Raw genomic sequence first — 17,840 nt, forward strand, 5'->3', positions numbered from 1 at the left:
TTCCTTCTTTGTCTCAACAACTTACCTCAGCAGGCTATGTGTAGCCAGTGTCTCTCTTCAGGGCCGCAAAGATCTCAAAGTAACTGGAAGACCATTGATTCAGAAGAATCAAAAATCCTACAGTGGCAGGCGATGGCTTCTGAAATCAACCTGCTTATGTAATTAACTTCAAGGCCACATTTATTACGTGAAGGAAATTAGATCGTTCTTTACATTTAGGAGCTGTTATGAGCCCACCTCCCTAAATACAGTGACATTGTCATATTGTTTACAAAGTTATGTAAGTCGTCCAATATTATAAAACCATCAGAAAACCTCGAGAGGATACCACAAATTGGGTTTGACTGGCTTAGCATTCAGGCCTGTGGCCTCTGCTATGATGTTATTTATTGAAATGACACTTGATTGTGTTTTCTAATGCTGACTTCTAATCAAATCATATAGTGTAAAAACTATTGATTGACATTATACATTCATGTATGTTGCATCTTGCTGAAGCTTCAATCCGACAAAATGAGACAAAAAAAGAAAAACAGTATTGTTTCTTTGATCATGCTTTGATAATGAATGGCCAGTGGGTGATAGTAGCTAGATAGTAGTTTCTTTTCAGTGCATTCTGGTGTGAAAACAACAGTTTCAATTTACTTGAATCTTCATTAATGGAAATTACATTTCGGGACTAAGTGAGGGGATACCTGCTTTATACCATTCCAGAGAGAGCTAGTCTCCAAAATTCTTTTGGAGAGCCCCTTTTCACATCACAGTGGTTTTTAGTAAGAAATTAAATCCGAGCAGTGCCCGGCACATTCATGCACTGATGAGTAGCTAAGTTACCCAGGGCATTTGGCATACAATTCATCAGGGGTCTGCAATATTGTGACAATTTTTATTATTCTGACAGTTACAGAGATGTGTTACATTAAGGGAGGTTCAATCTCCAGGGCATCCATCTAATTTCTCATCATATCTATTCAAAATTAATGAAACACGTCCAGTATCTTTACATTCATTAAAAGATAATCCTGTAAGTCACGATAGCAAACCACTCCAACCCTCAAATAACAGACGAACAAACTGGTTGATTTACACTCGAACAGACATTCTTTTATTTACCTCTCTGTCATCTAAAATAGAGCATCTTAAAAATGTTACAGTGTTAAGGATGAGCCCTCCGAATTTAGTGTGCAGATATGATAAGAGGGCAAGGTTTTCAGTTTCAGTGCAAAGGAATCTGATGAAAAATACGGGTTCACTTATGTTTGAGAGTGTGTACATTGCCCTCAGGTCCTGAAGAGCACGGCAACAGCAGTCACGGCTGTCAGAGCTACGGCAACAACAGGACCCCAGATCATCCACTGCTTCTGGAAAAACAAAGGCCACAGAAAAATGAAAACATGAGCATCGTTCTATTAATTAACCCGTCCAAGGATTACCAAAGCTTTGAAAGGGGCAGCTTGCCAACAAGGTCGATGCAGAGCACAGAGAATGCGAGTTAGCTCTCTCAGGTAAAGATTAAGCCCATCCAAGCTAACTGAGAGAAACAGTTGTTAAGCATTAGCCACCCAGACAGAACAAACAGATGTCAGATGTTGGAGCGGCATGATTAGAGAGGTTAGAGTTTTTCAGATGTCAATTTTGAGAGGTTCCCTGAGGTAAGCATTCTGAAGAACGAGGAAAAACCTGATTAAGTCATGCAGTGATCTCAAAGACAATAAGGGGAATGATAGATGTAGGCGGGCTTGACAGGAGTAATGTGTACCTTCCTACCACAATGCGCCGAAGCACCAATACAGCAAAGCCAGGATAAGGCCGATGACTATGGCTTGAACAGGCGGCAATAAGGATCTCTACAGAAGGGAATGGATATTATAGTGATTAACTGCAACTGGACATACTTTAGTTGGGTGTAGCTTTTATTAATGAACCCCTCAGTAAGTCTGTAAATGGTGTTTGTGTAAGTCTCAACGTTACACATGGCTGTAAATGTCTCAAAGCAACAGTCAAAAAAGGACAGTGGATGAGTAGAGGGAAGCAGATGTGTTGAGATTTAAAACAAAATGGCGTGAATCTTAAAAAAGATTCACCTCTTATGGCTGAAGATACTCGACTATACACTTGTGACATATTTCAAAGCAAAGCTCCAGCTTCCAAAACTACGAGAACTGAAGATTATGCCTCTTGTGCAAATAACGGCTAAGGTGCTCTTTTGGTCACTTACTTGCTGAATGTAATTCATTCACTAAATGCAATGTTTTATAAATTAAGTTTAACACTATTTTTATAATATTGTGAAGAAAAATAAGTCCCGTTGATTGAGCAGTACTAACCTTTGTTCCCTTCTCCTGTATTTCCTTCATGTTGGCTTTGCACCCCTCCAGTTCATCAGTGAGCAACTGTTTTTCCTGTTCGGTCTTTTCAAATTTTTCCTTCAGGTCGAACAGCTCTGTCCTAGCCTCCTCATACTGTGAAAGGAAAGTCACATTTTGTAATTGCACGACATGTTCAATCACATTTATTCTCAGCTAAACAAGGGAGCTGCTGCAGGGCAACGGGCGGATGCTGTGAGTATTGCTTAAAAACAAAGGGGGGGTAAATATTTCTCACATCCTTTGTTATAAGACAGACCTTCACAGGACACGCATGACTGACCTTTTTTAAAAGGCACTGAGAGCACTTAGTTTCCAATTTCATTCATGATAAAAAAGGACAACACACTGAGACAAATGACTTCTGGTGAATGATGACTTCATCTCTGCCTTCTGCTATTCAACAGTGCCCCTCCTGTGTAACTTTCATAACAGAGGCAGCTACCTATCCAGCCTGCTAAACCTGACTGGGAGCAGACAGTTGTTTGCCACTGACACCAGCCGAAAACCTGATTTTGTTTCTAAGGATGCCTTAAAGTCAACATTTGTTTTTTTTGTTCCAGAAAAGCTGGGAGTTTCACGGGTATTTCACGGGAATTAGTTACTTCAGTTATTAAAAATCCTAATAAAAAAAGCCTTTAAGACACTTTTATGTTCAGTAGATGAAATAGAGTCTCAATGTGGACGGCTTGGAAGACTCATCAATAAAAATCCCAGCAGCTGATGGGCTCAGTGCTGGTTTTTATCAGTTGTCTCAACAAAAAAAATTAATGTAAACTGCACAAAAAAATCCTTTAGTGATATATACATTGGACAGCTATTGAGGCAAAGTAAGGAAAGCTCTTTTGAACCGAAGGAAAACGTGTGCTCAGTCTCTAAAGGCCAGGACTAAAGCCTGAGAGGCAGAGAAATCGGCAGGTTCGTGTTTCATTTGCTGTGTCAGATGGGCCTGGTACCCCTCCCAATCTAGCATCATTCAACATTTCATTTGATCATTTTTGTATTCACCATTTCAATTGGAATTATTGTTCGTATGATTGTATGCAGTGTCAAGAGGAGTTTTAGGTTGCCTGTTGATTATTCCCCTTCGATATCAAAAAAGTTAACAAACAGGTTCCAGATCACATCACTGCAGCAAAAAAAGGATTAACACTTCATTATATGTACAGAAAGCTGTTGCCTGTGTGATAGCTGTGTAGTTGTATAAGAACACACCCTAATGTTCTGAATTCATTCATTTTAACTCTCTGTACCTAGGCTACCATATCCAATTATGTAGACAAGCAAGTTATTGACTAACTTTATCTTCATAAGAGAAAAACCCTGATGGACAGTTAGACAATCAGGCAACACAGGACAGGACTTAAACCTTAAACTACAAGTTCAATGGAATCAGCCACACTGTTTACAATTGGCAAATATATTAAATGAATGTCCAAGAAAGTAAAATATGATTGTCAGGTTTGAGGAAAGAGCCATTCTCAACCACACAAATAAAGATTTAAGAACCAACCTCTCTCTCCAGAGTCTTGCTGCGGTTGTCCGCTTCGTCCAGTTGGGTTTGTAGTTTGGTATTGTCCTGCTGGTGCTGGAGCTGCAGGGCCGAAAGCCTCTTCTCAAACTCCTGCTGGGATCTCTCCAGGGCTTTGAGGCTGCTGCTCAGCTCAGCATTCTGGGCACGCGAACTACACAGAAACAAACAACACTGAGTTCAAGAGGTGAAGGATCATACTAAGAGAGCTTTGTAGTATGCTGTGAAACAAAATATGTAGAAGCGTAAACAGAGGGAGCGCAAAGGTTGGGGTAGAGCACAGATCTCAGTGCACTGACCTGGCAAGGTCGTTCTCCAGCTGCTTCATTTTCTGCAGGACGGCCTCTTTCTCAGAGCTCAGTGCTGCATTGTCGGTCTGCAGGCTGACCTTCTCTTTCTGGTGAGCCTTAAGGAGTTCCTCCTTCTCAGCCCTGAGAGACACACACTCACTTTGCAGAGCGCTCCTTTCCTTCTGGTGCTTGTTCACGATGTCTTGTTTTTCAGACCGCAGGGCAGAACACTCCTTCTGAAGGCCGTTACACTCCACCTGCATGGACTGCAGCTCACTGGCTGCAGAGACAGAAGCTATTATGTAACATCAAGCAGATGCTCTGCTCTTAATTGGCTTTAATAAATCACATTGAAGTATATTTGTGTATCTGTAACAGTCTGCTTGACTGGACATGCAAATGTACATTCAAGTATGCAGACAAATCTCTAAATGCTAGAAAAAAAAAAAAGTTTTATTCCAAGAAATAATGCATTACTTTCATCATAAATCCTGCTGAGCCTTTTAATCAGCGGCAAAGTCAAAATGAGCAAAGTCCCAAGTCTGCAGTTTAATTATTATTTTGGAGATCATAAATGTTTAAATTTAAAAGTATGAATGGTGTGTTGATCAAATGTAGCATTAGATACTTATAGCATCTTGTTTATCAACCATGATAACCATTTTTGGTGTTAGTATGTGTATGTGCCTCATGCGGTACCTTGAATTTCTGCAGTTTTCTGCCACTGTTTACTCTGCTGCTGGAGGTCACGCTGTAGGTTCTCAACCTCTTGCTCGTATTTGTTTGCAGTCTGACGCCATTTGTCGAGGTCCTTGGATGCAGTTGACAGGTTAGTCTGGACGGCGGCAACGTCACGGTCTCGCTCAGCAGTAGCTGCCTCAAGGGCACGTTTCAGCGCCTTCGCCTCATCGCGTGCCCGTTGTAGCTCATCGTGTGAACTGGAGGAGACACTTATCTGCTCTCTGAGAGCGTCTGTTTCATCTTGGAGCTGTCGCAGTTGGCCTGTCAAAAGCAGAATCAGTGTTTTGATTAAACAGGTTCACATTTCTATAAGTAGGCACACACCAAACATTAAGATGTACCTTGAAGAAGTTTTATCTGTTTGGCAGAATCATCAGCTTGTTGTTTTTTGTCTTTTCTCTCATCCTCCAGGATACCTGAAAAATATAATCACTTTTATTTCCTGAACATTTGGTTGTTTGAGAGCGCACAGTGAAGAGATTTAGATGTATCAAACATCCCAGATTTACATATTTACCTTGTAGCTCCATGCTTTTGTGCTTCTCACTGTTAGCAAGCTCCTGGGCTCCTCGGAGCTCATCATTCAAGCGTTGGATAATCTTTTCTGATTCACCAGACGACCCCATGTTTGACCTGGTTAAGTCATCTGATGATGAAATATAGAACAGAAATGATCATCCAAATTAGAATATCCTGTTCTCCTAACATAAATAAAAAGTATCTTGCGGATCTGATGATTGACTGTCTTGTCACTGCAGTGCAAATAGAGACATTATAACTATCAATATAGCACATCATGCAGAAATGATGACAATTAAAAAATTTAAAAATAAAAGTGTATCTAAAAAGTTCCACCACAATAATTGTGCTTCAGTCCCAAATTTTTAACCAGGGCTGACATACACCATGATTTCCCATGATATTCAAATGGGACTATTACATAAACTAATTAGTAACCCAGAAATAGGCACAGCTGCCTTATCTGCATTTTCTATCTAAGCGTTCCTTCCAAATGGGCGATGCGCCGAGCCACATAGGAGCCTCTGACACATGCACACTGCTTGTTAACCGCTAGTCTCTGTGAACAATAAACAAAGGGAACAAACTAGCCAAGGTTGTCAGGGGTCTGTTGTGTTTCCTAGAAGTGGAAACACTCTGCAAATACTTTGGGCTTTGCAATGCACAGGGAATATTTTGATCCCCTAATCTAGCATGACTAGGAAAAGAGATGACCTCATCTGAGTCCGAGCATTTGGCAGAGGGGAAAACAAGAGTCGGGACAGGTCAAGCATAAGTGCCATAAAAGGCGACATAAGGGGACCGAGACTATCAGAAACAGCCTTATTTGATTCATGACAACATGGATTTTATTAGTTCAGGAACTCACTGCTGTAAAAACACAAATAAACACACATGCATACTTGTGGCATTGATAAATGTTACTAATTAAATGCTATGAAGCAAGTGCTGAATGGAGGAGGCTGGTGGCACCCTCTGACTCAAGCACATGACCACCCTACTGCAAGTCGGACAAAGACTGGGCTCACCATGCTCAGTCCTGCATGTGTGTGTGTGTGTGTGTGTGTGTGTGTGTGTGTGTATATATACGTGTGTGTGAGGGTTGTGTGATGCCACTAGCATGCATATGTATGAGTGAGAGTCAGAATGTGAGTGGGATAACTTTATGTAGGGATGTCTGTGTGACAGATGAATGTCCCCTTGAGAGGGCAGAATAACAAGGGTAATTTAGAAAAGTGTGATCAAAGTGTTATCTTTAGTAACATTAGATATTACAAACATTATGCTAAGTCTTAGTGTCACAGAGTGTGACTCCCTACAAAGTAATGATGGGATTAGAATGTGGGTAAAAATACCTCTCTGACAAGTCGGGGATATTGGGCATCACACTGCCTCAAGTGACGGGAGAAAAAAAATCTAGGAGAAGGTCTTTTTTTAGCTCATGTGCTGAAGGCTAGAGCCATCATGCTCTATCTGTCCTCGCTTTTTTTCCTTTCCATTGAATGTGACAGCGTTCTCAAACTGAATCAGACGGTTAGCACTGCTCGCACAGAATGTCACCAGTATTTAGCAAGTTTGTGCTTATCGAAATGCCGTGTCTTAGTTTACAGCTACAGATTATTACAGAACATCTTAAAATTACTGAGATATTATTTTGTGAGGACACTGTTTGCTTTGTGCATCCTGAATACTGTGCAGTGTGGCCTTGCGAATGAATTCATCATGCAAAATTGATTCACTCACTGATTTGTTTTGACATTTTGACATGAGTGCCCCTGTTGATTTTTTTAGTTCACATAAAATCACTGCACAATCCCCTGCTTTCTCTTCTGAAGAGCGACTTTAACGTCAGCTGATGTGCCCGATGTGCAATGAGACTCCATCGTCTAATAAGCTGTTGACACTAGAGACATCAGCCTCTAAAACAAGGCCATCTACAGCACTGTAAGCTCCAAAGCCAACCAACTGCCCCTAATAGCTAAAGAGACTCTCTAGTGTGACTCATGCTTTTCTCTCTCTCTCTCTCTCTCTCTCTCTCTCTCTCTCTCTCTCTCTCTCTCTCTCTCTCAACATCAGTGGGTTAGATGTGTCGTATCAGGTAAAAGCCATTGAAACAGCAAAATAATGCAAAGTCTTTTTTTAAAATTATTATTAAAATCTGTCCATGATTAAAGAAATCAAGCCCTGTTACATTACCTCTGATAAGTGAGAGGTTATTCAGGGGGTCACTCAGCTCTTTCTCATCCATTTGCTTATCTGTGAGAGAAAATAAAGTATAGCAGCACACATTTACAAAATAAAATAAAGCAAAATGTAATGCAGATAAACAAAAGTTATTTTAAAAACACAACTAAGTTAAATCATTAAGACTGTTGTTGTTTCTATTTTGAATATGGCTTTGCCAGTTTTTAGGGATAAAAACATAAATGCATGCTCATCTATAAACACAGCAAGTTATTTTGCAAGATGCAGCAACAAAGCTGTGGATAAATATCCATCTGAAGATTCGGCCACAGAAAATACACACGTATAAACAAACAAACAAACAAGCAAGCAAGGAATAATATTGAAAAAGATGGTAATACCTCAAGTGATCCAGGAACGTCAGTACTCTGCGTGCTGAGGCTACAGTAGTCCCTGACATGAAGAACTCTTCTCCAACTATCAGATTTTTTCACATGCAGAATGGAACAGTCCAAGCAAGTGAGGAGGGGGACGCCGAGGGGTTGACAGATGATGCTGTTTGGAACTGCATGCTAAAATATCACAGAAGCAAGCAAGAAATAAAAAGCTGGTTGAAACAAGTTGACAGATACAAGGGGATGGGTTGAAATGCAGCTGTAGAGGTAGTAGGAAGATTGTACTTAAACACATGACCCCCCCTCTTCTGTGGCGGTAGTACCCTGCCCCTGCACTGTAGGTCATGCATCCGAGTAGGGCATCTCGGAAGCTGCAGCTGCACGCTCACACAGAGAGGTTTTGTTTCGGGGGCTGTGCTGTTCCCTGTTGAGTTGGTACTGATGTGAAAATCGACATGATGAAACGACTGGGGTAGGGGGGTGAGGATGTGTCATGTATGTTTTGCATTCATCTCCTACATTATATTATACTCTTTAACATGTTTGTGTCACTTCTAAATTGGTAATTAAATAGACTTTAGGGTGAGATCTAAATGTTGTCCATGCAGGGTGAGGTCATGCTTTAACTCTAACATGGGATAAAGGAAAACAAATGAAAGTTTTGATCAGTCAAATTAAATTTTACTTGAATGTAAAACACATGTTTTGTAGGAAGAGGGATAATTGTGATAATGTTAAAGGCTGTGCAGCCTGAATAAAAAAACATGTCAATGTGTTACTCTTTTTTCTAGAAAATAAAATGACTAGCTGGTCACAAGGTTTCATAACTTCTTCAGTTGCATCAGAAATTCCTTGAATAATTTATTAAGTATTCCACAAATAGACTTGTACTGTAGGTTTTGATGCAGGTTTGATAACCTGGAAAAGAAAACTACAGTTTAGAGAATATTTATACAAGTTAACTCAGAGTTTGGTAACTTAATATCTTTAAGTCTGAGTCCCTTTAAAGCATGTTGTTGTGAATGTTTGTGTTTCACGTCAGCAAATTCTTTCATTTAAGTTGATCTGTTTTAACTCTTTTTTTATGACTTCATTGTACAGAAAGTTGTTCCTGTGGCTTAACCTACTTACTAACTTACTAAATATACTTTTGTTTCTGATGTAGTGATCCTATTTAATATTTCATCAGTTCAATTTCTGATTTACAGCTGTTCAAATACAAATCCTTAAATGTCACATTACACATTATCTTTTTTCTGTTGTCGTCACAAGCTTAATGGTGGAAGTGTTTGGTTCGTTTAAAAAACAAACAAAAAAACATTGCCCAGACAAGTGCAAACCCAAACTTCTCTAACAAAGCAAGTTTGTCATTGTTTGGAGGAGAGCATCACCCAGCTCGCTGTAATAGTGTGAATAACCTCTGGGATATTCTCAGCTATCTGTGTGCAACTATCTGACAACAAAAACATTTAAGGTAGTACACATTTAACACACTTCAGTGTCTACAAAAAAAAACAAAGTGAAAGGGAGTGAAATGTGGGACACAATTGGTTAAATCTTCAATGGCTTTCTTAATTTTGCTTTGTGGCAAAATTCCAGCCTGGGGCCTTATCCTTAGTTAGCATGGTCTAATGAGCTAAAGGTTTACTAATTCAAGCTGCAAATCATTTACATATTTGCAGTCAATAATCAACTTTCAAGCACCTAGTTTTCAATAAAAATGACTATCTTTACAATGAAACTGAATCCTGGTATCCCGGGGAGGTGTGTGACTGTGATCCTACTCTAGAAAACTAAATAGCCTATCTTCAGTTCAGGGATTAAGACTCTTAAAGAGCACGCAATTAGTGCACTCTCAATAGACAAGTGAAGGTCAAATCCTTTCCTTTATGAGATTTAACTACCTGCACATAAAGCTCTGGACAAAAAAAACGACTTCATGACTGACATTTATGTAAACACAAACTAAAGAAGGGAATTCTAACATGCTTTAAATAAAATGTACTAGAGCAGGTCTGAAATGATTCTCATTCCAACGTGCTTGTTTGCTAAAATAGGCTAAACTGGGGATGCTTGACATGTTAATGGATGTTTTCCAGGACTTGTTTTTTCTTTGAATTGTTGCCTGATATAAGTTAAATGGATTTTAAAACTATATACCTCTGCTGCTAACATAGGCTACCATTTGAACTCCAACATATAATCCTGTTAATTGGATAAGAAAGCCATGATCAAATGACCTTTAGTGTTAATTGCAGACTGGGGGTGTAGTTAGCTTGTGTCTGTTTAAATCATATAACAGAATGTTGACACAAGCTAATATTAACTCCTTCATGTGATTTTTAGGTAGTTTAGACACTATGCGTATTACAATCCTTTACAGGACAAAGCTTAACTGACACAATAACATTTCCTGTCCTCACATTACTACAGCCATGAATCATGCAGAAACTGTAAAACTGCCTTTTTGGGCATTCGCTGGTTGTCACGACTCATGATGGCTAAAGAAGGATTTCATTGAAAATGATTGTCCTCCCAGTTCTGAGACTGTCTTAAACAAAGATTCCCTTTCTGTATTATATTTGACACATTCCAAGCATGCCTGATTGTTTCAGGTTAGGGTGTCCACATTGACAGAGTCCAGTGGGATGCCTTCCTGTGATGCATGAGTAATGCTTTAACCCATACGTCCAAGCCTTATCTGTAAACTTTAAAAGAGTCTCCTCCTATTCCTGAGCAATGACTGACTTTCTTAATCCAAGGATCAAAAGAAAAACAGGGCCTCCCATTAGTCTCCTTTCCCTATAAGCTGCCTTTCATTTTCAACACTCTTCTTGATTTTAATTCCACTCTTCCCAGAGACACTTTCAAAGCGACTTCTCCTTTCTTAACGGTTGCCATTGTTATGAGATCTGCTATTTCATTTCAACTCCAGCAGGCCCCGGAACCCAGCAAAACATCACTTCACATCAGTCATCAGTCCCAACTCTAAACAAGACAGCAAAAATCATCATCAGTTCAGGGCGAGCTTTTGATTTGCTTCCTCTTAAAGCCACCACTATCACATGCTGAATCATTAAAATGTCACTTTGTCTGGATGTATTTCCTGACCAGAGAACAGCTTTGCAGTGAAAACAGCTTCCATGAAAAAATCACTTGTTGAACACCCCAAATCCTGCTTTTTTTTGTTTGTTTTTTGTTTAATGCTAGTGCTGCCTTCACCTCTCCAGTTTCTTAACAATGTAAAGTGCAGGAGTGACGAAACAGTAAATTCATTCTTGACGCGGAAAACTTCATTGAAAGTTGTCCAATCAACAGTGTGCTGGTGGGCGTTGTCTTTCGGCATTACGTGTCAACCTAGCGGTCCGTGCAGTCAAAGCAGCTCACCAGAAGTGATACTCTGTAAGTTAGTGTAGCTGGAGTAGAAGTGGCCACATCCCAGCAGACAGGTATCGGTGAGTTAAGCCCAAGCCAGATGTGCGTAAAGTAAGTCTCCCGGTCTGCCGTAGCTTCGTTACTTCTGCTGCTCCTGATTTGTTATTACATAGCTCCCCGATGACTTCCTCTATCTCAGCCTGGCTTTGGAGTGAGAGGTTTTGGCTTCCCGAAAATGTGTCATGGGCCGACCTGGAGCGTCCACCACCTGGTGTGGAGTATCCCCGATTGCAGCACATGTTTATCGCCTTGCCTCTGGCTGTTGGAGTTTTTCTACTAAGGCTGCTTTTTGAAAGGTAAAATAGATCCTCCTTTGTTGATAACTTTTCCAGTTTCCTCCTCCTGCGTGATCCATGTGAGCGCAGTTTGGGGTTTTCTGCCTTGTGTGGCACAGAGGGAGAGCTAACTTTCTGGAGGCAGTATCACAATCAGAAATACTTAATTATTCCCAGGGAGAAAAATAGTTGCTCTGAAACACAACATATCAGTAGGAAGCATAGACATGAATGTGCATTATAAAGTGATGTGTCCATTATGTGCTGTAGCACTGCAGTTGGTTGTACTAAAAAATATATTGAACAACTTCCTTGACTTTTGATCAGACATAGGCCTATCCCTTTGTTGATTCAAAATGGGGCTGCCTCATCTTCAGACTCTTCTTTGTCAGTGTTTAGGCACTGTCTGTTGTTGTTTTTGCTTCATCCTCTCCTATTAACACTGCGAGTGAACATTCCTTTGTGTTGACATTAAAATAACTCCACCGGTTTACCTTGCGGGGTAATGATAGTTTACTGTCATTTTGTCCTGCTCCAAGTTACGGTATTTAAAAGAACTGGCATCTAAATGTCCCACATTGTAATACCTCACGTATACACTGTAAGTGAGACTTTTGTGGACTAAGAAAAGCGTAGCCAGTTCCTCCTTTTAGAGTCAAATCACCAGTGACAGGATCGAGCAAAGTCCAGTCTGCAAACCTAATCATTCAGTCTTTTCTAATGTTTGGAAAACTACTCCAGATAAGTGGGTTTATTTACTAAGATTGAGACCTAAAAAATGCTACAAGTCTGAGCCTGGATTGTGATCTACTCAACCAGGGGAACTAGAAGATCTTGTGACACCCATCAGTTGTGTGTGTGTGTGTGTGTGTGTGTGTGTGTGTGTGTGTGTGTGTGTGTGTGTCTCCCCTCCTAAGGTTCTCCTTCTCCCGCCCTCTCACATGATAGGTCATCACGCTGTGTTTAGAATAGGTGCTACATTCCCCAGGATTCCTTCTGTGTCTCCCCTATAGGCTCTATTGTATCCCCAACATACATGTAATACATAACTGTGTGGAAAACTGCTGAAGCTACACAGTTCAATTCAGCGAGGCCAATTAAGCTAATGGTTAATTTGCTCCTTCAGCGTGTGCAAAGTGCTAAAGTTCTCCATCTGTGTCTCTATTGTTCTAATTGAGTTTATTAATACCACACCATCTCTGTGTCCCCTCCCTGCACTCTGTTTTTTTTTGTTGCTGCTGTCTGTGTGTATACAGGCTAGTGGCCAAACCCTGTGCCCACATACTTCAGATTCAGGCTGGATTGCCTCGACGAGCTCAATCCAACGATGTCCTGGAGAAGGTGTATCTATCCAAAACGGTACTTAAATACCATGTTTGTGCTAAAGTCCAGTAAATGTTCCCCTGTATTCTGGATTACAGATGTTTCTGCACTGGGCCAAGCCACCACAGGCATAATAATACATTTAGTCAGTACTTAATGTGGTGTGTCATACCTTCAAGTATTTTGGTTTTACAAGTAGAGACTATGAAAACGAAGTGATTTCTTTTGGTCCTCTTTGCAGAGTCCCGACACGAGGCAACTGGAGGGACTCTCTAAGCAGCTGGACTGGGATGTGCGGAAAATACAGAGATGGTTTCGTGTTCGTCGGAACCAAGACCGGCCCAGTACGCAGAAAAAGTTCTGTGAGAGCATGTAGGTGTTTCTAAGAAACTGCTTTTTGGGATTGCACCATGTAATGGATGGAGATGTAGCTGCACTGCAGTAGATTTAATTTATGTTTGCTAGTTAACAAAACTCTCTTAACAACTATTGGACACATTTGCCAAGATATTCTGAACAGACATCCATGATCCTCACCTTTAGCACCAACAAATGACTTGTTCCTTAAATTCCACAATGACGTCACGTTTTATGGTTTTGAGTATAATCTTTCTTGCTAGCATGTGGTTATCTTTTAACAAATACTAGCATGCTAGTATTTGTTAAAAGATATAATGGCAGGGGAGTCTACACTAAGTAAATGAATAACACAAATAATAGCAACATCATGTAAGCATCTTCTGTTTGGCCACTTAAGTCTCCAGTTGCTTCATCTGTCACTCAGTACAGCTCAACATAGGCTAAACAAAACGGACTTTGTCACAAGAGCAAAAATCCATAACACTAACAGAACCAACAAAACGGATGGAATAAAATGACAGGATCAACAGAAAGCAAGAGCCTGAAAGATGGTTAGCGTAACTATAGCCTCTGAATGTTGTTTCCAAGTAAAAATCAAAATATTCTGTCTCTGCTAGCATACTGACAGCATACAGCTACAAGCAATGCTACACTCAAGAACAGTCCAAATTACTGTTGTCTCTTAATCTTGTTTTTCAAAGAGTAAACACATTTTTTTTTGTCTGTTTCTTATTCTGCGTTTGCCTTTTTCCCCAGGTGGCGGTTTACATTTTATTTGGGGATTTTCATCTATGCCATTCGCTATTTGTGGGTGGTGAGTTGAGTTCTTTTACAGTACTGCTGTGGTTGCACAAAGTGTAGCATATTGGAACTGTGCCTGTCTAATCACAGTCTATGGTCTAATCAGGCACATTGTATCTGTTTCTGTTAAGTCTCCTTGGATGTGGGATACCAGACAGTGTTGGTACAACTATCCATTTCAGGTTGGTACAATCATAATAAGCTGTCTGTATTAGGACTTTTCTGTTCAGCACCATACTATTAGTAGAGAGTAGTAGAGCTTCATGTTTGTTAAAGGTGTTTTTGCTTGACTCCCTCCCAAAGCCTCTGAGTCCTGGACAGTACAACTACTATGTAGCTGAGCTGGCCTTCTACTGGTCTCTGATGTTTTCCCAATTCACAGATATTAAGCGTAAGGTGAGTCCACAACAAGTAGACTATTGTGCGGTTTCTCAATGACCCTCCTAAACACTTCTTACCCTTTTAATACGACAGCTTTGCCAGCTTTATGTATTCATATGTCATATCTATTATTTGTAACTTTTCGGAGGGTGTGTTTTCAAGTTCAACTCTCACACCTTTGTACGTTCCTTCTGTATTAATGTTTCCGTTGCGCTCCAGCGAAACAGGTTAGGCAACGAACTACACACATACATGCTACACATATTTACAAAGATTTATAGCTTTCTGTCAGCCTGTTATCCAGGTATTGATACAAGCCTTTCAGTTTTTGTAGTTGACAGTCTGAATGAATGCACAAAGACGAGCGATGAGGATTTTTCTGCTACATCTCATTGGTTCCATTTGCTGCAGGTGTTTTAAGAAACTTGTAATTTTACCCCCTTATCCATCTCTCTCTCTCTCTCTCTTTCTCTCTCTCTTTCTGTCATCTCTCTGCATTTCACTGATGACAGGATTTCTTCATCATGCTTGTGCACCACCTGGCAACCATCATGCTCATCACATTCTCCTATGCCAACAACATGCTAAGAGTTGGCACTTTGGTCATGTGTGTGCACGATGCATCTGACATCTTTCTCGAGGTAACGATCCTGCTGAAGATTTTAATGGCACCTTTTGCAGAGGAGCAAAGTTGTGCCTGTTGACCATGAATAGTTAGCACAAAATGTAGGCAAACACAGCTGGGAGCACACACGCATGGAGGGTTTCGTGCTGTGCTGCTTGTTTAACCTGTCTGACAAAACACACGTCTCTCATTAGCATCGCATTGATGGGATGTCACTGACATTTAGTGGAAGCAGTTGTAGGTTACTTGTACTACCTGTTTGACTAAAAAAAAAAGCATGTGTCTCTAATTAGCATTGCTGTGACAAAAAGACAAGTACAAGTATAGGCTAATAAAAGTTAGTGTGTAAGCTTAGTTTAGTAGCTGGCATTCAGTCATGTGACGTCTGGAAATTACAATAGAAATCAAGAAGTGGTATTTGGTCACTGTGAATGATTGAATTCCTTTTTTCTTTCCGAAGGCTGCAAAGCTGGCCAACTATGCCAAGTACCAGAGGCTATGTGATGGCCTGTTTGTGGTGTTCAGCATAGGCTTTTTCTTCACCCGGCTTGTCATCTACCCTTTCTGGTGAGACATAACAGAAATCATTTGTATAGCCTTTTGAAATACTCTTTCTAATGTAATATTTAAGCCTATTTTTTTTTTCAAACATTGTTAGTTTCTTCACAAAAAGATAGAAAAATGTCAAACTTAGAGGAGCATTAACCGTATGTGTCTGTATTTCTTGCAGGATTGTAAACAGCGTTCTGTTTGAGAGTTGGGAGATCGTCGGGCCGTACCAAGCCTGGTGGCTGCTCAATGGCCTGCTGTTGGTGCTGCAGGTTCTTCACATAATCTGGTTCTACCTTGTCGCTCGTATTGCCATCAAAGCCATATTTAAGGGAAAGGTTAGTTTGACCGTCTGTTGTTTGCCACAATTTTTAGCCTTGCCAGCAACGTTTATTTCCGTCCAAACACTGAATATCTCAACAACTTTTCAATGGGTTGCCATGAAATGTCGTCACCTGAGGATGGCCCCGCACTTGACTTTGGGGATCTGTTTACATTTACTTTGGAGCTGCAGTGAACTGTCCTTTCTTTTCTTGTGTGTGTGAGAAGTGCTTTTACAACTCTCAAAAGTGTTACCATGGTATTTTGAACAAACACTCATGCTCCCCAGGGGATAGAGCTTGTGTTTGATTGATCTAATGAGTAGCACACCACCTGGTGCCATAGTTCAAATTTGTCACTTCACAGAATAACATCCATGTCCCTCTACGATTTTGAACACAGATATTTGTTGTTATTAGGTGATTCCATTCACTGACTTTCCCTACAGCATAATATGCAATAATAAGCATAATTTCTAATTTGGTACAGACATTGATGTTACCCTTTGGTTAAAATTTGTAATGCTTGTGAACCAGAATGAAATGAGAGCATATTAAATTGTCTTTTACGCTCTTAGCCTTGTTATTATTCCAGTTGATAGTCACCGTTTCCCTCTTTGTGATTGATTCAACAGGTTTCCAAAGACGACAGAAGTGACATCGAGAGCAGCTCAGACGAGGAGACGAAATGCAAAACCGCCAATCAGACCCTGAAACCGAAGGACGACAACCACACTGCTAACCTTAATGGAGACACTCATGACCACTGAGTCCCATGGTGCAGATCTTCTCTCCAAGTGTGGCTTTATTCATTTCCCGAGTGCCTGTGTGACCCACCTCGTGAAATGATTGGAAAGTTTTCTAGTCGCTCCAAAAAGGTTTCCTGAGTTGTTCCAATGGAGAGGTAACTTCAATACAAACACACTCCATGTGTTGAATGCAGACTTAGCTTTGTCTTACTGAGTCAGGTTTACGATGTGTGATGTTTACACCTGCTTATTGCTTACAGGAGTAGAGAAGGTGTGCGCTCTGTCTACACCTTGCTGTGTGTGCGTGTGTGTGTTTGTGAGTGTGTGTTAGTGTTCAACATTTAAATTGCAAATGTGTATCTGTCATGAGTCATTTTTTTTACATGTAAATAGATTTTATTAGTAAACATGGTAATATATTCTAAAGCTGTAAAACAAATCACTGCATCTGCCTTTCAGAATATACGACAGAAATGTCTTGAAATGCCAAAGATTTCTTAATAAAACATTGTATCAATTACAGTGATGAAAGGGTGATATCTTGACTTTTTTTTTTTACGGCAGTGCAAGGAGTTCTTTCTTAAACATTTCACGTAGAAAAGGCAACTCAAAGTACTTTACATATGCTATGCATAAGCAAACAAGGCATTATGCAAAACAAATCAGGAAAGGGATTAAAGGATCATTTACAAGGTTAACGTAGTGCAAAGGTTTAAACGATAGCCTTGATTTTAAAAGAGCACAGGTACAGTATGGTCTGACCTCAAGTGAACTTGAGTTTAAAAACAAATCAGCTGTGAATAGCAACTCAAGTAAGTCTTCTGAAGACAAAAGCACTAACACATTACCTAGTCTTTCTGCATTAATAAAAGTATTGTATGATTTTAAGGCTGCATTTTATATCCATACTTTTATGTCGGAGCAGATTTAGTATGTTCTGGTATACGTTTGCCTGAAATACCAGAATGTCCTACTTAATCAGGTCACATTTTGCTG

General features: G+C 40.1%; 2 protein-coding genes across 8 annotated transcripts; one reads left to right on the top strand and one right to left on the bottom strand.

Moving 5' to 3' along the window:
* Nucleotides 1–1,082: 1,082 nt before the first annotated feature.
* slmapb (sarcolemma associated protein b) lies at nt 1,083–8,271 on the bottom strand. Of its 6 annotated transcripts, none has more exons than XM_079360184.1 (10): nt 8,033–8,271; nt 7,644–7,703; nt 5,446–5,574; nt 5,270–5,344; nt 4,887–5,189; nt 4,197–4,467; nt 3,880–4,051; nt 2,328–2,462; nt 1,768–1,847; nt 1,083–1,358 (listed from the first exon to the last, which is right to left on the bottom strand). In XM_079360184.1, exons 2-10 carry the CDS (start codon nt 7,693–7,695, stop codon nt 1,349–1,351), a joined length of 1,227 nt encoding a protein of 408 aa, XP_079216310.1. In that variant the 5' UTR covers nt 7,696–7,703; nt 8,033–8,271; the 3' UTR covers nt 1,083–1,348. The 6 variants fall into 6 exon arrangements, with proteins under 6 accessions (XP_079216310.1, XP_079216314.1, XP_079216312.1 ...); XM_079360188.1 differs by having other exon boundaries at nt 1,083–1,361; nt 8,033–8,270; XM_079360186.1 differs by having other exon boundaries at nt 1,760–1,847; nt 8,033–8,270.
* Nucleotides 8,272–11,351: 3,080 nt separating this feature from the next.
* LOC306834600 (ceramide synthase 5-like) lies at nt 11,352–17,366 on the top strand. 2 transcript variants are annotated; one of them, XM_079360629.1, is made up of 11 exons: nt 11,352–11,481; nt 11,575–11,757; nt 12,993–13,095; nt 13,301–13,431; nt 14,176–14,233; nt 14,352–14,402; nt 14,524–14,616; nt 15,114–15,242; nt 15,687–15,793; nt 15,957–16,113; nt 16,731–17,366. In XM_079360629.1, exons 2-11 carry the CDS (start codon nt 11,582–11,584, stop codon nt 16,863–16,865), a joined length of 1,140 nt encoding a protein of 379 aa, XP_079216755.1. In that variant the 5' UTR covers nt 11,352–11,481; nt 11,575–11,581; the 3' UTR covers nt 16,866–17,366. The 2 variants fall into 2 exon arrangements, with proteins under 2 accessions (XP_079216755.1, XP_079216754.1); XM_079360628.1 differs by having other exon boundaries at nt 11,352–11,757.
* The last annotated feature ends 474 nt before the right edge of the window (nt 17,367–17,840 follow it).

The sequence above is a fragment of the Symphodus melops genome (genome assembly GCF_947650265.1).
Source record: "Symphodus melops genome assembly, chromosome: 13".
Lineage (NCBI taxonomy): Eukaryota > Metazoa > Chordata > Actinopteri > Labriformes > Labridae > Symphodus > Symphodus melops.